This window comes from Electrophorus electricus, chromosome 8, assembly GCF_041902795.1.
Source record: "Electrophorus electricus isolate QZ-2024a chromosome 8, ASM4190279v1, whole genome shotgun sequence".
In the NCBI taxonomy this organism is placed as follows: Eukaryota; Metazoa; Chordata; class Actinopteri; order Gymnotiformes; family Gymnotidae; genus Electrophorus; species Electrophorus electricus.
The window spans coordinates 2,541,073-2,564,399 of NC_137504.1; the positions used below are offsets into that span (position 1 = coordinate 2,541,073).

The following is a 23,327-nucleotide window of genomic DNA, read 5'->3' on the forward strand; positions in this document are numbered from 1 at the left end:
TTGTGCCACGGTTGGAACTGGCCTTGAGGGCAGATGTCGGCTGGCCACTCCCAGAGCTCACTCCAGCGCTTTCAGGAGGCCATGCACCGGGCATCTGCACAGGAAGGCCAGATAGGACAGGGCCGATCTGCTGCCAGAGGTCGCATGCCACAGGTGGGAAAACTTCAGGAAGGCCAGATGTCCAAAGACTCATTACAGTGCAACTTCTAAAAATAGAATGAAATCCCAGGTCCAGCCAAGGACGGCCACAGCCCAGAGACTTCTGCAACACATCTAACTCCAATTAATATTCAGATGTATTCATGTATTCAGTATTTAGATCTATTCATATATTCAGTATTCAGGTGTAGTCATGTGTCTTAAAGCAAAGGGGCACATATGGATTTCATGTTCCTAAACTGAGTGCAGATGTTTAAAATCTATGGTGGAAGTCTAAATAACCAGCACCTTCATGTTTGTACTGTTGATATTTCTCATTTCAGAAATCATTACAACTGTACCTTTTCTTACAGCTGCTTGTAGCTAACAATATCTCAATATATGTTTAAATGTCTACTATCGTTGGAATTCACCAGGACTGGGTGCAGTCAGTCTGATCCAGAGTCATGGTCAGTGGTTTTATACCACTGCAGAAAGCTGTTTAAATCATCAGTGTCATCAGTGAATAACTACAGCTCACCTGGTGATGAGTAACTACAGCTCACCTGGAGATGAGTAACTACAGCTCACCTGGAGATGAGTAACTACAGCTCACCTGGAGATGAGTAACCACAGCTCACCTGGAGATGAGTTACTATAGCTCACCTGGAGATAAATAACAACAGCTCACCTGCAGATGAGTAGCAACAGCTCACCTGGAGATTAGTTACTACAGCTTATCTGGTGATGAGTAACTACAGCTTAACTGTGATGTTTAACTACAACAATGATGTTTGTTCCCATGGTGATGTTTAATTACAGCATGGATGGTTGTTCCCATAGTGAGGTATAACTACAGCATTGTCGGTTGTTCCCATGGTGAGGTATGGCACTCACAAAACCATTTCACTGCGAGTTATACCGTGTATGACTATGTACGTGACAAATAAACAAAACTTGAACTTGAAACTTGAACTTGAACTACAGCACTGTCGGTTGTTCCCATGGTGATGTTTAACTACAACACTGATGATTGTTCTCATGGTGATGTTTAACTACAGCACTGATGGTTGTTCCCATGGCGATGAATAACTACAGCACTGACAGTTGTTTCCTTGGTGACGTATCAGCACTGACAGTTGTTCCCATGGTGATGTATAACTATGGCACTATCGGTTGTTCCCATGGTGATGTATAACTACAGCACTGACAGTTGTTCTCATGGTGATGAGTATCTACAGCACTGACAGTTGTTCTCATGGTGATGAGTATCTACAGCACTGACAGTTGTTCTCATGGTGATGAGTAACTACAGCACTGACAGTTGTTCTCATGGTGATGAGTAACTACAGCACTGACAGTTGTTCTCATGGTGATGAGTAACTACAGCACTGACAGTTGTTCTCATGGTGATGAGTAACTACAGCACTGACAGTTGTTCTCATGGTGATGTATAACTACAGCACTGACAGTTGTTCTCATGGTGATGAGTAACTACAGCATTGATGGTTGTTTCCTTGCAGTCAATATGAGACTCAATCCCAGAGCTTCCAACCACCGGCACCAATGACTCACAACTAAAGAATAATTATTACATATATTGTAAACTCTCTATGTGATAAGTGCATTTCATGTGAAAAAAAAGTGAAATTTGACATTTTTATCACTTACCACTCATATTTAACTTTTTCTGTTTTGAATGAAAAACTGTAATTCAGTATAACTGACCACACAGAGGAGGACAGTTATGATATCCTTTCAGTCTAGTTTTTATTTGAAATGATTCCAGAATACAGGAAGCTGCCCAGTCAAGGGTCTTTACTACAGTTTGTACAGGCTGACCAGACAGATAAGCTAAGAGCCTTATACTTGTCATTATACTTGTGCACAACAAAATTTAGTAGCTACAGTGACCCCTAACCCTAATCTCATTAGTCGTGGCTTTGGTTACTTGGTCACTGTGCAGAGGCTTAGAAGTGCAATTGTTCCATAGCAAGACAAAGACCAGGGCTCTGTTTACCACAGAGAGTCTGATGAAATACTAATCTCAGAGTGTGATCAGGGCTCTGTGTCCCACAGAGTCTGATTAAATAGTCATCTCAGAGTGTGACCAGGGCTGTTTCCCACAGAGAGTCTGATTAAATAGTCATCTCAGAGTGTGACCAGGGCTCTGTTTCCTACAGAGAGTCTGATTAAATACTCATCTCAGAGTGTGACCAGGGCTCTGTTTCCCACAGAGTCTGATTAAATACTCATCTCAGAGTGTGACTAGGGCTCTGTCCTGTGTCCTGTCCCGAATGGCAGGTGCACTTCTCCCACGTCTTGTTGTAAAGCCTCTGATGTCTTTGGATTCCAAACACAGACAGCTGGGATTTCCACTGACATGGTTGGATTTTGAGAAATTGTAGGATGGTATCAAGGGTAGCTGCTGCCTTTAACATCCATGTCTGTGACTGAACAGATCAGAAGTGTCTCAAGTCTCCAAATAGTCCTGTACACTGTCTGGACCAATTTGAGTTGTCCCAATTTTAATAAGAAACTTATGGTATGTTATAAGAACATACCAAAATTGAGCTGGGACAACTCAAATATAGAATGGCCACTCATGGAGACTACTTTAAACCATTCAACTCAAGCATCGCAGCATCAAGCATCTAACAACTTCTAATAAAAATACTCTTCACAATAGCTGTTTAAGAATAATTTAACTGTTAGTTTAATCTGAGTGATTAAGAAATCTTACCTAGATTATTCTTAGATGATACATTTAATTATTTTTATTAATACCTATAAAACTGAATGTCACTCCATGACACATTATAAACTTTAGAACATTACAATATTATAGACATTAAGTATAATTCTCAATGTCACATGTTACTTACATTAGGTGTAGTACCCAGCTAGTATAACCAGTAGGATACTATACTGGGAGAGTTTCCTGTAACTCTTACGAACAGTGTCACAGAGTGTCAATGACGGTGAAAGGCCTAAAACAAGACGAGAAGGCGGGTTTAGATAATCCCCAGATTACTGGCTCCCAGGCTGTCGTTGATGAACCCATGCTTCAATCTCACATGGCACGGGAGGTTACAGGCACACTCTGCGTGTGGGGTGACGTCAGCGCGGGACACACGGCGACGTACACTTCGGACGCGGCCCGTCTTACCTTCATACACTCTGCGGACCTGAGCCGTGTGGCACAGCGAAGACCGAAGGAGAGATGGGATCGGGAGGCACCAAACCCAAACCTCAACAGCTGCATCTGAAAAAATGCAGCAAAGACATACTGAACAAAGGTACACCTAAAGATGTCCGTTATAGTAATAGTAATAGCAACTAATAACGCTACCATAACCAACATACCACCACTTCTATTAACAACAGTAATAATAATAATGTTCATTTATATAATTTCTTATTTACTGCAAGTTAATGCACAAAATATTAGAAATCACTTAGGCTTCTTCACTGCACTTTATAATTGTTCCCACATATATATATTTTTTTTCCTGCCCTCTTTAGGTCAAACCTCACTTCCAGGTAATTCAAAATGATTCTCAAACAGCAGTATTAAATTAAATTAAATCAGCAGTATACCTATTTAATATTATTGCACGTACTTGGATTACAAAATGTATTTATTTTTTCCTCTGAAGCCGCTATAGGTGAGTAATTAGAACCTTCATTTGTTTTGTAGGCCAGTGGCTTAATGTAGTACACTAGAGTACAATACTAGAGTACAAAAAGTCTTAGATGTTGGTTCTTTAAGTTCAGGAAAAGAGAAAAAGAGACATTCGGCGTAGGATGCTGGGAATGCCAACAGCGCTTTGGCTCATCTGAGCTGCCATTAAGACTAGCAGACCAATTTAAGATAAACAAAATCGATGAACACATAAAGGGAACTCAAATGGGTCCAGTCAGTCGTCAACAGATGCAGCAGCTGCATTAACCGATTCTCCGTTAACATTCGAGCGCGTTACACGAACCAAGTTCATCGCTTGCCAGCCATAGCGGCACAGAGACAAGACTCACATGACCCTCCATTCCCAGCCATGCGAGCCGCCCTGCTGATCCAGCGCTGGTACCGGCAGTACGCAGCCCGTCTGGAGATTAGGCGCCGATGCACGTGGAGCATATTCCAGTCCATCGAGTACGCAGGAGAGCAGGACCAGATCAAAGTGAGTCAGGAGACGTATTATGATGTGGGTTCCTATGATTATGACATGAAAGTTAAGAAATATTCGAGTATTCTGAGTGTTACATGTTACAAACTCAGTAATACCCACAAAGCTAGGTGTGAGCTGGGTTAAGAAAATAGATAAAGTCATGAATTCATGTAGTATCAAACAATCAGAAGGGTTAAGGAAATTATGTTTTATAGAGATTTATGTAAATTTTTTAGATTGCTTAAACTGCCTTATTTGGTTTGAGTTCTGAGTCAAGGACCCATAGTTTCCTATAAATTATGAGTGAACCCAACTAATGTGATTACAGTCAGGTACAGTCTTGGGTTAGCAAAATTTATTTTATGTGCAACTCAGAAATATTTAAGAGTGCATGCAAAGTAATTATATAATTAAACCATAATGTATTAAAACCATATGATATCATTACTTTTTTTGCTAATGTTAGTAAGGGTATGTGTCTGAAAATGGACAGGACTACTAAAATAAGTTTTCCATCCCAGTTTTTGGCCAGAATTTGTTTCGTCTCTACAGAGTTTATGCACACATGCCTGCAGGGGGCAGGCCCTGCACTGTACTCTGGGTGACACCCTGGGTGGAACCCCTTGTTTCTGTGTTTTCTTCCACAGCTGTACAATTTCTTTGGCTACCTCATGGATCACTTCACGCCTGCCAGCAGTGAACGTGAGTTCTACAACTCCAGCAAAAATTTAGACACTGTACAGCCTTAATCAATCTAGTTGATCATTTAGATTGTTTAGTTAATCTAAATGCATATTTTTAATAACCCAATGCATCGTGATTTCAAACTAAACATACAATTTATGTACACATACTTCCCCCCCCCCCCCAGGAAAAATGATATCCCACTTATTCTGTGAGAGCGAGGTATTCCATGATACAGAATGGGAACGCTATTTCTGCTACAAGGACATTGAGGTGCCAGACACTTACAGCGGGCCACACTTGACCTTTCCCCTGTGCACTCACAATGTCACTGAACTGCTGGAAGCCATCAAGCACAAACAAGTAGGTAGTTTATATATATATACACACACACAATTATGACTGAATACAACTTCAGCAATTGAGGGTTAAGGGTCTTACTCAGGGGCCCAACAGTGGCAAATAAACCAACAACCTTCTGATTACAAGTCAAGTACCTTAACCACCGAGCTACCACTGCCCAAGTGTCACGAATTAAAAATGGTGAGAAAGTTGGACTTGTGGGACAATATTGCCACCTACTTGATGAGGGGCGGGGCTTACGGGAACAAATATATCTGGGTTGAAAGAAGGTGGGATACGGCAGGTCTTGCAGCGTAATAATGGTTTTTGACGTCATTTGGATGATGTCATGATGATTGACAGCTGTAACCTTTTTGGGAAATTGAATGCAGTGCCATGCAGGGCTATGAATTGGCAACAAATTGCATCTTTCAGCCAATAAGCTTAATACGTTTATAGGACCAGTATATTTGGTAATGTAGCTGGCAATGAACAGAAGCTGACAGATCATGAATGCTGGAGGTCTATATCTCCATGCACATGCTAAGTGGAGTTCTGTACTACCATGCCCATGCTAACTGGAGGTCTATATTACCATGCCCATGCTAATTGGAGGTCTATATTACCATGCACATGCTAACTGAACATCTATATCTTCATGCACATGCTAACTGAGATTCATGCCCTAAGAGTGCCTGATTAGCCATATTCAGCTAAACTTTAACCATCATTTCTGCAGTACCTGCTATTCTGGTTGTGTAAACAAATGTCAGTCATACACCAGCTTTTTAACTGTTATTAGTGCACTATGGGGATTAGAGTTTGTTAAATTCTTGCAGCTAGTGGGGTTTGTGTAATTTTTGGATCCGGTGGGGTTTGTTGAATTCTTGGAGCTGGCCAGGTTTCTGTAATTCTGGGAACCAGTGGGGTTTGTGGAATTCTGGAAGTCAGTGGCGTTTATTCTATGTCTTTCTCCCATGGCTCCTTGCCGCTTCCCTAGTAGCTGCTCCACTCCCGCTACGTCCTGCAGCTCCTTGGCGAGACCTGGAAGCTACTGCGTGTTCTACCAAACATCAACGTGGTTTCCACCTGCCAAAGCAAGGAGATCACCATCTGTGGTACGAGGAGATGAACTGGTTAGCCAGAGTTTTAGACAAAATAAATAAATAAATAAATAAATAAAATAAAAATATATAATATGCTTTAGTATAATATGATGAGTTTTAGACAGAAAACATATTGTTTCAGCATAATATGTTGAAGTTATATATATATATATATATATATATATATATATATATATATATATATATATAGTTTAAAAAGAAACACGTGGCATCCTGCTACAATCTATTTAATAATCTCATATTATTATTGTATGAGGTGAGAACTTTTTGTTCTCAACTCTTCTCTGTATAGGAGACCTGCATGGACATCTTGAGGACCTGCTACTGGTGTTTTACAAGGTTAGTATGTGGAGGACATGATCACTGCTTACTGTTATCGTCTTTGGTTTCTGGTCACAGCAAATTTTCCCATCTGCCACCAGAATGGCTTGCCATCGACGGAGACTCCGTACGTGTTCAACGGAGATTTTGTGGATCGGGGGAAAGACTCCATGGAGATTCTCTTGATCCTGTTCTCCTTTCAGCTGCTGTACCCCAGTGGTGTCCACCTCAACAGGGGCAACCATGAAGACCACATTGTGAACCTGAGGTGATTAGCAGTCATGCACATTAGCGCACCCTGTCATGAACCAACATCAGGGAATTATTTCCAGTGGGAGCTCAGTGGTTAAAGTGCTTGATTAGTAATCAGAAGCTTGCCAGTTCAAACCCTACCATAACCATATTGCCACTGGTAGGCCCCTGAGCAAGACCCTTTACCCTCAGTTGCTCAAGTTGTGTTCAGTCAGAATTGTAACTCAGCTAAATGCTGTAAATGGATGCTGTATATGTGGGTATGTTTAGTGGAACATTAATAGAGACTTGACTGTCGGCTACCTGATGTGCTGTGGAGTCTGAGTGTGCGATCTGACCCAGTTTAAGGCTCCTCTGCTCTTGATTCTAGGTATGGCTTCACTAAGGAGGTTCTTGGAAAGTACAAGGTGAGGGTCATATTTGTGACACGCTTCTCAGCATGTACCACACAAATGGGAACTTCTGAGGTTTCCAACTCAGGGCTAATTCTCATTTTGCTCTGTGATGGTTTTCTCTGCACACTCTCTTAAAATGAGCGGTGAGCACTGGGGGTCTGGTTGGCTCTGGGTGTGACGTGAGTCATTCACTCACCTGTGGGATTACAGGATTTGATTACAGGATTAGATGGCCTTTCTCTAGCATCCTGAAGCTCAGTGTGCTTGAAATAACTATTCTGCTGACCTACTAGAGGGTTAGCCAGGCAGGGCGGAGAAGGAAGGAGCCTGGAGCGAGAGAGAGAAAGAGAGAGAGAGAGAGAGAGAGAAAGAGAGATAAAGTGTGTCAGAGAGAGAGAAACATATTTAGGTTTTAGATTTGGCAGGAGCATTAGAAGAAGATGGTAAAACCACAGATATCAGATTAGCTTTTGCAGAATGGCTGTCTAAATTTATCACATCCACTTACTGTTGATTACGTCTTGCCATTAGTAAGGAGCTAGGCTAACATAACAAATTCAGTACTGAATACTACAAATGTACTGGTGCTGTTAAATAAGGTGACATAAGTAGCTTTTGAAACTGAGGCTATGTTCTGAAAGAGAATATTCCTGGCCAGCAAAAACATATTCCATATTTCTCTAGTATTTTCTACATTATTTTGGCCATTTTTGTGATACACTGACTCAGCAAATCCAGCTTCCAGCCTGCAGAGATTCAGGTCCTCCCAGGTCCGGGAGACTGCCAAAGCCATCCTGTGAGCACTCGGAGCATTCGAACAGGGAGAGGACTGTCTTTATAACACTGACTGTCTAAACAGAGATGTCTGAACTCAAAAAAGCGAAAGAGGGTGTGTAGAAAAATGACCTTTCTCTCAACCCACTGGACATTGTCAGACACTAAGAATGTACAGTATAGTCTAAACACTAAGAAGAAAGAAACGAAATCCCAACTTAATTTGGATGGATTTGTTTTGTTCATTCTGCATTGTGACATAGGTGCATGGGAAGAGGATTCTAAAGCTCCTTCAGAAGATCTTTAGCCAGTTGCCCCTAGCAACGGTGATTGACCGGAAGGTGCTGGTGCTGCACGGTGGAATCTCTGACACTACTGACCTCAGACTCATTGCCCGACTGGAAAGACACAGAGTGAGCTGTAGCTGTAACCATGCCCAAGCACCTAACCCACAGCACTACAGCTCCCCAGGAACTCCTAGGAGCCTGTTCTTTTTTAGTCCAATGGGAAATAAATTTATGGGGTTTTTTTTTAACAAGCTAAATGCTAGCTAGTCAGTCGTAGCAAACAGTATTTTGATTTGTAAACAATAAGCCTTTCAGAGCAAGATATAGCCACTGGATTGTCAAAGGTTTGTGAAATTTGTGAAGACTTTTTGGTACTTTCTCTGGTGTTGCAGTCACAGCATTTCCTGGAGGACAGTAATCTTTTCCAAACCCCTTTGTCTTATGTGGATATTTCTGTTCATCATTTTCAATCTCACCCTACACATTGGCTAAAAACGATGGTCTGTGATTGGCCATTAGTCAAATGACCCCTTCCTGTCAGTGAAGGTGGTTCTTGGAGATGCTGAATGATACTCTGATTCTGGCAAAGCCTGGGCTTGTGAAATGTCTTGATCACTTACACTTTCACATATTTACTTACTATTATGGAATTACATACACATGGTCCAACATGCTTTAAATAGGAATTCTAACCGTTCTCCTGGTTCTGTGAACCATTTCACCACTTAAACCAACACTGACCTTCAACTGCTTGCCCTGTCTCCTGTCATGCAGTATGTCTCAGCTCTCAGGCCTCCAAAGCGTCAGCCGAGAGAGGAGCCATGTATGCCTGGGGGTGGTCTCTCGGAGGGTAAACGGGGTTGCTCAGGCAACGGCGAGAGGAGGCGTGTCCGTTCACTCGCTCGGGGCACGCTGCCGCTCTGCCTCCCGAGGGCCAACTCCACCCGCACCGTGGAGGAGGAGCTGCAGGAGAGGAGGAGGTGGGCGGGGCTCGGTGCCTCCTGTGACAGGGTGCGTTACCTGTCCTCGAACCGCGACCCTGACCAGGACCGGGAGGTCACAGAGACGGACATGGATGAGTGGAAACAGGTTCGGAGGGAAATTCCTGGGAATCGCTCCAACAAGTGCAAGGCATCTCGTATAACGGTTATATGAGTTAAACAAAGGGAGGAGGAACGCTGAAAATGAAGTGATGAAATAGTTTATGTTTGGGAAACGATGCCTGAAACAACTTTCACTCAACTCCCTGTTTACACACTCACACACTGTTCCGTCCTCGGGTATGAATTCTCACAAAAGGTTGCAAACAGATTTGTTCCTGTTAAGATTTGTTCCCTGTTAAGGAGCGCACACGCACGCACGCACACACACACATACACACTCTTTTTCTTCTCTGTTGGACTGCAGCTTGTGGATGTGCTGTGGAGTGACCCGATGCCGCAGGATGGCTGCGTTCCGAACAAGGTGCGTGGTGGTGGTTGCTACTGGGGGCCGGATGTTACACGAGATGTCCTGCAGCGTCACAAACTGCAGCTGCTGATCCGATCGCATGAGTGCAAACAGGATGGCTATGAGTTCTGCCACGACCGCAGGGTTGGAGACACACAAACACACGTGCGCGCACACACACATACAAATACATATATTGGTACAGACCCCCCCAAAAAACCCAAACTAATTTTGCAATGTGTACACACTGTACACCTCAACTTTGAAAGGAGTACAACACTCTAATTTCATATTGGCAATACTGAACAGGTGATTTTGCGACACACCGCCATAGGTGACGCTGTAGCTCTCTATCCATGTATACAGGTGCTGACCATATTCTCAGCGTCCAACTACTACGAGGTGGACAGTAACAGAGGAGCCTACGTGCAACTAGGACCCGACCTGAACCCGCACCTCATCCAGTACCAGGCCAGCCGATCCAGCCGAGACCTCACGCTGAGACAGAGGTGAGGACCCGCGCCGATGCCGAGCTGCGTGTGCACACACACACAAAATCTGTCAGTTAAAACTGCTAGCGCTCAAAGGTTAGTGAATAATAACTGTACTAACAAAAAGAGTTTATGAGTGTGAAGGTGTGCACACCTGTATGTGGATGCATGTGTGTGTGTGTGCAGTGTTGGTCGGACAGAACGCTCTGCTCTTCAAGCCCTGAGAGAACAGCTCTTTGCCCACAAATCAGAGCTCATCAATGCCTTTCAGGAATTTGACCCAGAGCACACAGGTAACACATACACACTCACACACACAAGCCTGACACATTTTTCTACTGAATCCAAAATTTCAAGATTTTTCACAGAAACGTAACATGATACTGCTAACGCAAGATGCACTTGGGAGGATCAATGTGTGTGTGTGTGTGTGTGTGTATGTACTCTATACACCCGAAACTGACACACACTTGCCTCACATTACATGTGCACAACCTTTCCCCCATGTAAACGCATGTGAAGTCCTCCAACACATTGTCACAGGTAAACAGGAAGCTTACTTTTTATTGTAGACTAATGAAGCAGTCTCTATATGACCCAAACTGGCACTATGCATCTCCAGACCTGGCAAGGCCCCAACAACCAAATCCATGCTTTCAATTCCAGTGTGGATAACATATTGTGAAAAGAACTTTGTTGGCTAATGCCTGGGGCGCCCTCTGGTGGCTCTTAATGCAAATTGCCAAAGACCATAGCAGGGTCCCATGGTCACCCCTCCCACTCTTAGAGGGCCTAGTTTTTAACAGCCTAGTTTTGTGAGCCTCCAGCTACCTTTACCGGTTGCGCCATGATCTAAACCTGGGTCCGTTCTGAACTGTTCCAGGTTTTCTTTCCGTTCCAGGTCCTTGTAGACCTAATCCAGATAATCAGGGGCCATAACGTTCTCCATGGTGATCTCCAGATTCAACATATCAGTTATTTACCAGCGGTAATAGCCGGATCACTAAACTGACTAAACTCCAGCCCTCTTTGTCCAGAGTGTGCTAAATCCACATCATTTGGAGGACTCAACACGTAGGCTGTCCCACACAGCCTTACTCATGGGTTTCCCCTCTGCCCCAGGCATGATCTCCATGAGGCACTGGGCTGTTGCCACGGAGACGGTGCTGCATCTGGGCCTGCCCTGGAGAATGCTGAGGTCGCAGCTTCTTGTGAGCCAGGGCGGGGCGCAGGAGGGCATGCTCAACTACCGTGACTGGTTCAGGGAGCTCACCTTCACAGACCCCAACAACAGGGTGGGCACAATGGGCAGGGTGGTCAGATCAGACTCCATTTATACGTTACAAAAGATCAGACCTGAAAACTGTTGCGGTCCTGTTTCAAAAGCTCAAACGTTCTCATTATAATGGATTAGACTTGATGTATAACAAAAGGTTGGCTTATACGCAGTAATCAATTACAGTGGTGCAGAGGGTCAGGTCACAGGACACTGTTATAAGCCTCAATAATCTCAGACCAGATCAGACTTTGGGCCACAAGCTACATGGTCCAGTGTACATTTTCAGCCATTGGTCTACCAGCTCATTAAAGACTTTGTAATGCAAGTGTGAAATACTGTAAATATTCCAGTTTGATTGCACACTTTTCTATTCCTGCAGAGCATATTACAGTTGAACTCTTTGCTTTTCCTCTCACACCAGCTCGCTCACACGGGGCTTCTGGAGACCATGTACAGACACCACTCCAACCTAGAAACCATCTTCAGAATCATAGACATGGATCATTCCGGTAGGGAGAGCAGCTCCGGTCATCTGACCCTCATAGTCTGGCTGGTTCACAGACGCAGCACAAAAGGCTCAACTAAAGCATCAAGAATAAAATTTAAAAAAAAGGGACAGTTCTGTGTGAACGTGAGCCTCCAAGACAAAGGTCAACTGGAAACTGCAAATGAAATGCAGAAAGATTAAAATAAGACCAAACAATAGCATGCAGGAGAAGGCTTGCTTTTTTCCACTTTCGCTAGTTCTCAGGTTTTAAAATGGTTCAAATTTATCCCACGTCCCCTTGTCCGGTGAAACGCTCTAGTTCACAGGTGACTGATCTGAGGTTCAGAGGTGTGACCATAGCGGAGATGCTCAGATAATAATCACTCCACCCTCCCCTCCAAGGGCTCATCTCCTTCGAGGAGTTCCGTCAGACATGGAGACTGCTGAGCGCCCACCTGCAGACAGAGATCAGCGATGAGGCCATCTCCGGCCTGGCCTCCAGCATCGACTTCAACAAGGACGGCAGCATCGACATTAACGAGTTCATGGAGGCCTTCAGGCTGGTGAGCCGCGTGCGCTCACAGGAAGGTGGCAGAGTGAACAGAGGAACACCCCCTTGACCGACCACGGCCCAGAAGCCCCTGGGAGGACACACAACCCCATGACGAGGGGCTGGAGATTTCTCAATCTCCATATTTGTGTTGCAACCCTAATGCTTAATCAGACGCTGAGAAACAACTAGAGACCTGGCGACCAAGGCCAGAGACGCAGAGCTCACCAGCAGAGACCCCAACCCCGAATCTGAAGCCTGGGAGCCACAGAGGAAGGCCTATACCACTTACCACTTATCTGTAACGTAATCATGACAGCACCCAGCTGCTTCAGAGAGCACTTCTCTGGGTAGCGTCAAGACAGCTCAGTGGCACAAATACCGCTGGGTGAACTTCCAGAGTACTTCATTGCAAAAGGAGTCGTCTTGTCTGGTTTTCATGGGCATTCTCCCATGCTTGTCTAAAAGAAGTTCTACACACACAAAAACTTAAAACTGAAAGAATCAATAGACATCACCTGACAGTCTTACTCGCACAAGGCCAACTGACCCTAACCAGCTTCTACTCAGTGGATTTGTTGGCACTTTAAAACACATTTCATTTTGCAGTAGACAGGCTCGAAGCAAAGCCAGGCAGTTTTCAGCTGAGACCGACTTAATAAAATGCGTAAATGGAACAGACAAGTGCACACGACATGGAGCACACGACATTGTCTTCACGTCCTCACATGACTTACATTAGCTACATTAGACCATATCTCACTGTGATTAATTGCAATATCATCTCAACATCTCTGGCGGATTTGGCTGAGAATAACTGTACTCCAGATACCAAATACGGCACATACTATAAGCTTAAGACTTGCTTTTCCTCCCAAGCATTTTAATGAACTTCTCTGATTGGTCTTCCAAAATCAATCACACAACTGTGTCATTTATCAACACTTAATGACATTACAAATATTGTTTAAGTTTGGTTTTAGAAAGATGCACAGAGCAGCTTGTTGAAATGAAAACAATGAGCACTTCTTTGTGCTGGGACTCTGTGAGAAGTTATGACGACACAAACATCATTTAGGATGACAGACAGTGGACTGACGATGTGTTGTACATATTCAATTACCCGTTATGTTCTTTGTGTTGAGTCGTGATCTTACACCAAACAGTTATGACCAAAAAAAAAAAAAAAAAAAAAAAAAAGACCTTTACATAACCACAAAAAACTTTATTCAAATGAGTTTGAGTGCACACAGTCCATGCTGTATATCCTTTTATGCTTTACCAAAACTTTACTGACAATAAAAGCCATTATTTACATGGAGGTTATAATTAAAATACTTCTCAATCAATTACTCAAGCACTCCTGCTAAACAGCACAGTCCAAATAGGCTGTGTTGAAAATATTCTGCATATTATTTTGATATTTAATCTCATTTGGTGGGTCTAAATATCTGAATAAAGGAGAAATATATCAGTAATCGTTCCAGGCATCTATCCCCCCCCCCCCCCCCAAACACTTGGAATACACATTTTTCCTGCATCAAAGCAGAAATACAGATTCTTTGATAGAGGGAGTTTATTTTATTGTGTGTGAAAGCAGGACCTCTGCTGAGGTGTCAGGACAGAGGAGACAACAGTCTGCTCTACTGTGACATCTAGAGTCCAAGTAAAGTGAGGGCGAGCGAGTGAGAATGTAAACGCATCTTTGTTAGTGAGGGACCGAGTGACACATGGTTGTGTGTGTGAGCTACAGGAGGAGAGGTGGCCCATGTCAGCTGAGTTTGCCTGACCTCACGTGTACACTGTCGTGCAGGCCCTGCTCAATAACCTTGATGTCCTCCATGTCGTCTTTGATCACAGTGATCAGGTGACTTAGCCCCTCCTGCTGCTGCTTCAGGTGCTACAGGGAGGAGACACAGGCTTTAGTCAGTGCTACACACACAGACACAGACACAGACACAGACAGACACAAATGTACCTGTTTGATCTCTCGGAGCAGGTCTGTGTCTACGATGTATCTCTCCTCTGAGCGGACTGTGCCATAATGGTTCTGCATCCGGATCTGGGACATCAGTTCATTCAGTCGACCCTGTAAGACACACAGACACACACACTCAATATAGCTCGCTCTGCAGAAACGATAACTGGCACTCTTGCACGACTTCCAGCCCTGATCTTATAGACCGGTGTCTAATAATAAACACTTTTATAATACGAGAAGGAGTGTGTGTGTGTGTGTGTGTGTGTGTGTGGCCTATAGACCCTCACTGGGGTCTCTGGGATGAGGACTGCCTGTCTCTGGAGCAGTGTTTTAGCATATACCATTCCTTTAACCCACTGTACACAGAGTGGGAGGCTGAACTCACAGAATCACATGAATTTTCAGAGCCGAGTTCAGACTGAATTATTTGTGCCGTTCTTAGACTGAATGTGAATCATAATTATCGCCACCAAATCATCAATGCTGAATTGTGACTGAAGTCTGTAATTAAGTTCAGATTTAATCTGAACTTTTAGTGCTGAGATCTGATTAAACTATCACTGCCCAGTTCACCCTGAATCATGTCCGTAACCTGGGTGAAAGACTGATTTGGGTGGAGTCACCTTAAACTGTGTGGGTGCGTTGAGCTCAGACTGAATTGTGTCCAGCTGCACACGGAGGTGCTCTTCATCCATCTGGATGGCATAACCGCTCTTCCTCTGGATCTCCTGCCTTATCAGCACCTACACACACACACACACACACACACACACACACACACACACACACACACTTACACTTACCTTTCTGCTACTTCTCAGCTAGGGATTTAGCTATGGAAATGAGTTAAAGGTGAGAGTTTAAAGCATGTCCCTTGGCTCTTAAGAGCCACGGTGAAATGAGAGAAGGTTTATGATATCAGGAAACAGCGGCCTTGGAGAGATGCGTTTCTTGCCTCCGACTCATGTGTCATGTTCTGCTGGAAGGCTCCAGTGTTGGTAGGTTCTCTCTGGTGTGTTAAAGCTAAATCCAGGTGTGTGGTCTACCTGTAAGACGCGGTGAGACAGGTCCATCAGCTTCCGCTTGTACTGAGCGATTTTCGCCACAGTTGTTCCCTGGTTCTTCTGAAGCTCTCTGATGTCGTTAGAGATTATCTGCACAGAAAACCCCCCGCCGCCCCGGACACACAAAAACACCATAAAAAGGTAGTACTTGTGGAAGGTGATTTCTGTGACCTGCACTGGCTAGGTAATACAAATCTCAGTTGACTTAAAACAAGTCCAAGTGAACAACATGTGGTGAAGCCATATTCTAAAGGCAATAATAACTTGGACTAGCGGCACACACTCACATCCACTCTGGTCTGGTGCTGTTTGGTCATCTGCTCCTGGATCTTCAACCTGCGGAGTAATTCCTTAAAACCAACCATTGGCACTGGAATTAGCCTAGAAATTCAAACAAAACAGTACATTCAGCTGCAGGTCTATTATATTCGATGAGGTCTGTTACATTAGATTATACAAGATTAGACCTAATCTAGAATCTAGATTAGAGATTAGATAAATCACAAGAAAAAAACCCAAACACTGAAAATTAGCATCCATTAGAACAATAATATTTAATACAGGTATTAAAGAAATACTTTACGCACTCTTTGCCTTAGCCTTTATATTTTAACCATTGTTATTTTTCAATATACTGCATACACGGACGTCATTTAAGCACCTTAAAGGAACAAAATCATGAGCAACATTAGTAAACACCTACTTCTCAGGGTCTGGGTTGTCCACTTTAGCCTGTTCCCATATGATGGGATCCACTCCTGAAACGTACAATAACCACTCACTCAGCGGAAAGGTCCAGTCAGGATCCTTCAGTAACAGGACTGCGCTTAACTCCAATTAAAACTCTTGGAAACACTAGGAATGATTTGCTTGTGAAACAAGAACAGAAAATTGTCTGTGGCGTTCATTAATACAGGAAAAGCACAGTGAAGTTTGCTACGACACATCGCAGTTGCCGTGACGATGACGGCGTTAACCGCGTCGACCTCCACGTGTTAGCGGCACTCCCTGTCCTGTTTACACCTCCCGAGGGTTCTGGCATTAATGTGCCATGGTCCGTCCGGGCAGGAGAGCGCCACCTACCTGCAGCAGGGTTCTGCAGGAGCTGTTTGAGCTGAGCCGGGGAGAGCGCCGTGCGGGGGACGGCCATGACCACGGCCAGCTGCTGCAGCTGGACCTTCACGTTGGCCTGCTCCATGTAGTTGAAGAGGGTGGAGGCGGGGACGCGCTTTGACATGCCGCTGGGGGAGCGCTCCACTGCGTAGATGATAACCTCCGTCCTAAAGACGCACACACGCGCACTTAGTACTCACCATCACAGTCCTTGGTTTAGACCTTGCATCATGAACAAGGTGTAACATTCCTTCTAAATGTCTAGCACTGTGACAACAGGCAGCTACACTTTGTATATAAATCTATGAGCCACGTAGGCAAGTTGGCTCCCTAATGTTCTCCAGCAGTGATGGGGCACATGGGGCGGGGCAGGGGGACACTCACTGGTCGTCGGGCAGAGCTTTGACGCCCTCCACGTTGACGGTGAGCGTGGCGTTGCTGCCCAGAACTTTGTGCAGAGACTCCACCAGCTGCTGCTGCTGGTTACGAACGTCCGCCTCCTTTTTACTGAGCGCCAGAGCCACCAGACCATCCTCATCTTTACTGCGAGGGATACAGCTGTAGCCCACCGCCTGAGGGAGCGCGGGGGAGGGAGGAAACACGTGGGAGGACCACGAGAGGGCGTGCAAGAGGAGACCGTCAGAGGGACAAAAAAACTGGCCAAAAACAAATTAAAATAATCAAACCATACAGTAATTTGATGTCTCGTCCACAACCAATGATGCTGCAGGAAGCCTGATTCAGTTTTCACTAGTGTTTGCTTTTTCCCCACTGTGAGAATTTTGACGGATTCTAGGAGCTTGTCTCCATGTCAACCTCTAGCATCATCCCATAACACCCATCCCACAATACCACAATCACGTCCGGCTGTCGATGGCACGAGACGGGTCCTTTCTGCTTACTTTACTTGCCTGTGGTGGAACTGACCTTGAAACGACAGAAGGGGTTCTCCTGAGTGAAGTCCACTGGGGGGATGCTGTTGTTGAAATAGCCCTTGCCTGTGCCCCAGAAGGCTTGCAGCTGGTTCCACTTAGCCAGGATGGCATCGCGCTCATCGTTGAGTAGCGTGGGGGCAGACAGGGCACTGGCCGTGTTGATCAGCTGGTTCGGCTGTGCTGGGGCTTGGGACTGCTGTCCGAACAAACCGCCTGCAGGTCAAACGCCAAAGGGAACATTTGGATAAGCCAACCAGCACACTGCAGTACAGGTCTGATACAGACCAAAGCTCACAACATCTCTCTCTAGAGTTCTGCAGGGAACCCTGGTGAACCCAAACGCTGGGTTCTGTTCTGTGGGAGCTGTTCGAGACTCGCACCTTGCTGTGGCTGCGTCGGCTGGAGGTTGAAGCCGCCAAATCCGAGGCTGGTGCCGCCCAGGCCTGAGCTAAAGCCTGCCCCTGCGCCGGGGCCTGTCCCCAGGCCAGATGAGAACCCAAAGCCCTTGTTCTGGGTGTTCCCAAACAGGCCACCACCTAACAGCAAAGCAAACAATATCCAGATTGGTCAACTAATCACCACAAAAATCTTAACAACATGCAGGAAAGGTACATACAATTTATACATAGTGACATACTGTGTTTGCATTGCACCACCTCTGCCCTAATAGAAATGGACTGCATTTATTGTACACTGTATAAAGCATCATTGAACCAGGCATTATAAATGCACAGCACCATCTAGTGGTGGGAAAGCAGCAGTGCAGGGTTAGAAGCGCCGCATAGGATTAAGCGTTAGTGTTGTCTGAAGGAAACGTCACCTGTGCTCGAGGGGTTGGTGAAGCTGAAAGTGAAGCCAGCACCAGCCGAGGTAGTGGTAGTGCCGAAACCCCCAAACGCACCTGCACACAACAGGTGGTAACAAAGGGCCGCGGTAAGATCAGAGAAAGTGAAAGAACCACCAAAATGCCCAAAAAGGTGAGAGTTGGGGGTGTAGAAATGGTTTCATGACAGTGTTGCATGTTCACGCGTAACCCTACTAAGACCATTATGAGGGAATAATTCATACAGAACACCGGGCTCTAATTTTCACGGCTGCAAAGACAACTGTTGCTACCTCCTACACTGCAGAGCTGGACGCAAGATGCTGCGATTTATGTCCTGAAAACTGGGGTCCACTCAGTGAATCCTTATGACAATCTTACAATTCATTTCAATGACAGAACTCTGTTCAGGCTGGCCATGAGATCCAAGTTAGGACGTTGGTGATCCCACAGTACTATTCATTTTAGTGGGGAAAGCCATGTTCAAATAGACGCTGTGAGTAAACAAAGCTGTTTACAGCTTACATACTGAAGTAATGACTTTTACAAGGGATCATCACTTTTGGGGAGCAGAGGTCGCTCAGCAGTTAAGGTATGTTAGACTGGCAATCAGAGGGTTGTTGGTTCAAGAGCCCCTGAGCAAGACCCCTACATCCTCAACTGCTCAAATTGTACTCGAGTCACAATTGTAAGGTGCTTTGGATAAACAAGTCTGCTAAGTGACACAAATAAAAAGTGATGACTTGGAGCATATTTAAAGTTTGTCTATGATTAGTGATGCCATAAAAAACACACACACACACACACACACAGTGCCTGAGTCTGCTAGTTCCCAACAACAAAAAGAAATTCAGAAATATCATCTCAGCAAATACAATGGCAGGCTGATGGTTGCGGCGATGATGATGATGATGATGACGACGACGACGACAACGACAAACGTTTGATTACTCTAGAAAGGCATGTACCTGCACCGCCAAGGCTATTGCCAAAATTGAAAACAGTGGCAGTGGTGGCTGGGGCCCCGAAGCCCCCCATGTTAAAGTTGACGGCCGCTGGATTAGTGTTCAACCCCAACCCCCCGAAACTAAACCCCCCCGTGCTGGTGCTCACAGTGCCCAGCCCCCCAAATCCTGCCCAGTGCGAGAAGGCATGAAGAGGAAAAGAGAGAAAGGAAAGAAAGAACCAGAGTCGTGTTAGTCACGTGGACGTCGTGCAGAGGAAGGAGAAACATCGGAGAGAGCAAAGTAGAACAGACACATGCACGAAAAGCCAGAAATAATGTTTTGTTTTATAACACATCTCACTCAGTAGTCAACTATTTGACAAATAGAACTACTTGTCAAAACTATGTACATGTACAACAACGTACTGCTCAAAGGGTTGTTAACGCTTTTGAACTAAGTCAGTATCACGCCAAAACCCTGCACATCCGTCTCATTGAGAAAACGATGTTGAAAGTGTGCGGTCCGTCATTAGCAAAAGACCTTTGGGAAGATGGTTTTTCATTTGGAATCAGGCACAATCCAAATATGAGCATGTCACTGTTGGATATCCTGGCTCTAACACAAAGTTCACAACTACAAGGTATGCGATCTACGGACAAACAAACAAACCTGTATTGGGGGCGCCAAACCCGAACCCCGTGGAGGCAGGTGTCGTGGTAGCGGTCCCAAATGCTGGGGCAGTCAGACCTGGAAAAACCATGGCAACAGTTAACCACTTGCCCATTGAACTGAAGGTTTCGAAATTCACGAAATCGAAGAGAACGAGTGACGGCAAGTTATGAAGCTTTTTGCAGGATCGTCATTAAATGCACAGGTGCATTTCTGCCTGGCCAAACGCATGAAGTGAGTGTGTGGCAGGAGTGGGAGACAGACATTTCCCCCACCATGTGAACAGGGAAGGAGATTACTGCTCAGCCTTTCACCCACTCCTGCTTACAACCAGAGTCTCGGATGCAAACTGTGTTTCTTGTTCTGTGAAAAGTTACTCAGAAATACAGCTTATAGTCACTAAACAGCTACCTCAGTTATATCAGGGTGTTTACCAAATGCCGAAGTTTAGTGTTTATCGTGCAGCTCATGGATGTGAGTCTAGCTAAGCCAGTTAAAAATGTTTAAAAATTGTACTTTAAATAATTAAATAATAAAAATGTATTTAAAGATTCTAAGCCTTACATTTCATGTTCTTTCAGAAGCCACCTTGACTAAAGCAAGTTTGCTTTCATTAATTTGTTCCTTAAGAATAGTTGCAAACCTACACAGATTTTCTGAGATTAAAGCAGGAGATTAAAAAAAGATCAGCAATAATCAAGCTTTCTGGAGAGGCAGGGAAGCCTTCTTTAGCAAACATTTAATATTATGAATGTAAAAATGATTCCTCACATGTAACAGGGAACTATATGGATGTGGACAGATGGACTTACTACCAAATCCCGATGAGGCGGTAGTGTTGGTACTGGTACCAAAGCCAAAACCTGTTGACGCTGTCGTTTTGGCACCAAATGAACCGAATGAAAACCCAGAAGAGCCTTTATCGACAACAAACAAGACAACAATACTTGTTTATCGACACCGAAACAAGACAGAGGGGCAACAGACGCACGAGCCAGGATGAGGGCGGAACTCGTGGCTCTCTCCTTTGCTTTTGCACGAGCCATGCTTAACGGACATCGAGGTGTCACCGAGGACAAATCAACCTCAACTGCCCCGCTATGTTAAACACAGCCAGCTCAACTGCCCCGCTATGTTAAACACAGCCAGCTCAACTGCCCCGCTATATTAAACACAGCCAGCTCAACTGCCCCGCTATGTTAAACACAGCCAGCTCAACTGCCCCGCTATGTTAAACACAGCCAGCTCAACTGCCCCGCTATGTTAAACACAGCCAGCTCAACTGCCCCGCTATGTTAAACACAGCCAGCTCAACTGCCCCGCTATGTTAAACACAGCCAGCTCAACTGCCCCGCTATATTAAACACAGCCAGCTCAACTGCCCCGCTATGTTAAACACAGCCAGCTCAACTGCCCCGCTATGTTAAACACAGCCAGCTCAACTGCCCCGCTATGTTAAACACAGCCAGCTCAACTGCCCCGCTATGTTAAACACAGCCAGCTCAGCTGCCCCGCTATGTTAAACACAGCCAGCTCAACTGCCCCGCTATATTAAACACATCCAGCTCAACTGCCCCGCTATGTTAAACACAGCCAGCTCAACTGCCCCGCTATGTTAAACACAGCCAGCTCAACTGCCCCGCTATATTAAACACAGCCAGCTCAACTGCCCCGCTATATTAAACACATCCAGCTCAACTGCCCCGCTATATTAAACACATCCAGCTCAACTGCCCCGCTATATTAAACACATCCAGCTCAACTGCCCCGCTATATTAAACACATCCAGCTCAACTACCCTGCTATATCTATATAAAGTCAAATAAACGACAGAATACAAATAACGAACATGAAAGCCGTTATCCTACGTTAGCTATCTTAGGTTAGCTAGTTAGCTGCCTATTTATGTCTCTCCTCAGTGACATTTAGATAGTTACCGGTGAACATGTTAACCGAATATAATAATAATAATAATAACAATAATAACAACAATATTCTTATTATTATTACTATTATTGTTATTAATAATAGTATGGTTAACTCACTTAACGGAATCAACAACCGACATTATGATCGAGCCGGTGACTCGGTAGCTAGCCTGGTTAGCTAAGATAGCACATGCTAGCCGGATTAGACTCGCCGTGCAGCAGGTTAGCTAAGGTTGTTTTAGGGACAGCTGTAGTTCCAGTGGGGTGGTTCTGCGTCAGGATCCCGAGCTGGAGTCTGTGCTTCCCTCACCAACGCGGCGTTTATTAAACAGCTAAACAGTTAGTTACCACATCTTATCTTATCTTATCTTAGCTTAGCTTAGCTATAACCAGCGAGCTAGCCTGGCCGTGGTATTTCGAAATGACCAGATACCTAAGCATTCTACTTTCCCTGTAGAATTTGAAGTATATTAGTTTTTTTTTTAATTTACCGTACTTGACGAAAATATTAATTTGTTCAACGTAAACAAAACACTTACTCGCAGAGTTCGCGTTGCCGCCGCCAAAATTGAACGCCATGTTTCCTAATCCGTCATAGTATTGCGTCCGGACGGTAATTCGCCCCAAAAACAATTGTCCCCCCCCCGACTTCGTTCATTCAAACAAGCACGGGTCAAAATTAAACATGCACTCACATATATAAACAAACATGGCGAGTAATTATCAGACAGTCAGTAAACCTGGTGTAACGGGGAGAGTATCCCCTTAAAGAATCAAGCAGATCTTTTTCCATTTTGTCTGGGTGAGGAACCCTTTCCGAGAACTTTACAGCCTCCGTTCCCGGGCATCTTCAAGTGCGGCAGACCTGCAAACCTACACTGCAGGAAACAGGCTGATCTCAGCATCCCCACTGCTGCCTAGTTTCAGACTATTACAGCAGAAAAACATGCCAACCACCGACATCAGTATCGCCATGACTTTCCTTTAAGAAGAGGAATGCTTGCGTTTTATTATTCCCCCCCCCCCACTTCTAATATCTACTATGCACTGGAACTTAATATTAAACTACAAGTGGGAAAAACTCAAACATCATTCATACTATATTTTTTTTAGTGCAAGAAC

General features: G+C 44.7%; 2 protein-coding genes and 1 long non-coding RNA gene across 19 annotated transcripts; 1 reads left to right on the plus strand and 2 right to left on the minus strand.

Annotated features, from left to right (window-relative positions):
- Positions 1–1,652: 1,652 nt before the first annotated feature.
- LOC145658997 (uncharacterized) lies at positions 1,653–8,470 on the minus strand. The gene is made up of 5 exons (XR_014124930.1): positions 7,625–8,470; positions 4,174–4,351; positions 3,308–3,403; positions 3,024–3,128; positions 1,653–2,591 (listed from the first exon to the last, which is right to left on the minus strand). It is a non-coding gene; the product is annotated as an uncharacterized LOC145658997 (long non-coding RNA).
- ppef2b (protein phosphatase with EF-hand domain 2b) lies at positions 3,307–13,760 on the plus strand. 13 transcript variants are annotated; one of them, XM_081719389.1, is made up of 17 exons: positions 3,307–3,437; positions 3,664–3,681; positions 4,192–4,319; positions 4,955–5,009; positions 5,179–5,354; positions 6,337–6,451; positions 6,717–6,799; positions 6,883–7,049; positions 7,404–7,440; positions 8,466–8,615; positions 9,264–9,578; positions 9,897–10,103; positions 10,305–10,447; positions 10,616–10,722; positions 11,552–11,724; positions 12,130–12,217; positions 12,598–13,760. In XM_081719389.1, exons 1-17 carry the CDS (start codon positions 3,362–3,364, stop codon positions 12,813–12,815), a joined length of 2,256 nt encoding a protein of 751 aa, XP_081575515.1. In that variant the 5' UTR covers positions 3,307–3,361; the 3' UTR covers positions 12,816–13,760. The 13 variants fall into 13 exon arrangements, with proteins under 13 accessions (XP_081575515.1, XP_081575516.1, XP_081575520.1 ...); XM_081719390.1 differs by having other exon boundaries at positions 9,897–10,082; XM_081719394.1 differs by having other exon boundaries at positions 9,897–9,953.
- Positions 13,761–13,955: 195 nt separating this feature from the next.
- On the minus strand, positions 13,956–22,819 carry nup54 (nucleoporin 54). Of its 5 annotated transcripts, XM_027024310.3 has the most exons (14): positions 22,745–22,794; positions 21,090–21,194; positions 20,278–20,355; positions 18,659–18,739; positions 18,219–18,374; positions 17,831–18,051; positions 17,288–17,475; positions 16,874–17,070; positions 16,494–16,548; positions 16,078–16,171; positions 15,773–15,880; positions 15,350–15,469; positions 14,724–14,834; positions 13,956–14,645 (listed from the first exon to the last, which is right to left on the minus strand). In XM_027024310.3, the coding sequence occupies exons 1-14, from the start codon at positions 22,782–22,784 to the stop codon at positions 14,517–14,519; spliced, it is 1,683 nt and encodes a 560-aa protein (XP_026880111.2). In that variant the 5' UTR covers positions 22,785–22,794; the 3' UTR covers positions 13,956–14,516. The 5 variants fall into 5 exon arrangements, with proteins under 5 accessions (XP_026880111.2, XP_026880113.2, XP_026880112.2 ...); XM_027024312.3 differs by lacking the exon at positions 21,090–21,194 and having other exon boundaries at positions 22,745–22,819; XM_027024311.3 differs by lacking the exon at positions 18,659–18,739.
- Positions 22,820–23,327: the final 508 nt, after the last annotated feature.

Bases quoted from the DNA above. Each gene is read 5' to 3' on its own strand.
- ppef2b (XM_081719389.1), top strand. From the start codon at position 3,362: ATGGGATCGGGAGGCACCAAACCCAAACCTCAACAGCTGCATCTGAAA. The intron at 7,441-8,465 runs GTGAGGGTCATA...ATTGTGACATAG, and splicing joins AGGTTCTTGGAAAGTACAAG to GTGCATGGGAAGAGGATTCT. The intron at 10,104-10,304 runs GTGCGCGCACAC...CCATGTATACAG, and splicing joins TTGGAGACACACAAACACAC to GTGCTGACCATATTCTCAGC.
- nup54 (XM_027024310.3), bottom strand. From the start codon at position 22,784: ATGGCGTTCAATTTTGGCGGCGGCAACGCGAACTCTGCGA. The intron at 18,052-18,218 runs GTGCGAGTCTCG...TTTGACCTGCAG, and splicing joins GCCGACGCAGCCACAGCAAG to GCGGTTTGTTCGGACAGCAG. The intron at 14,835-15,349 runs GTGACTCCACCC...TGTGTCTTACAG, and splicing joins ACGCACCCACACAGTTTAAG to GGTCGACTGAATGAACTGAT.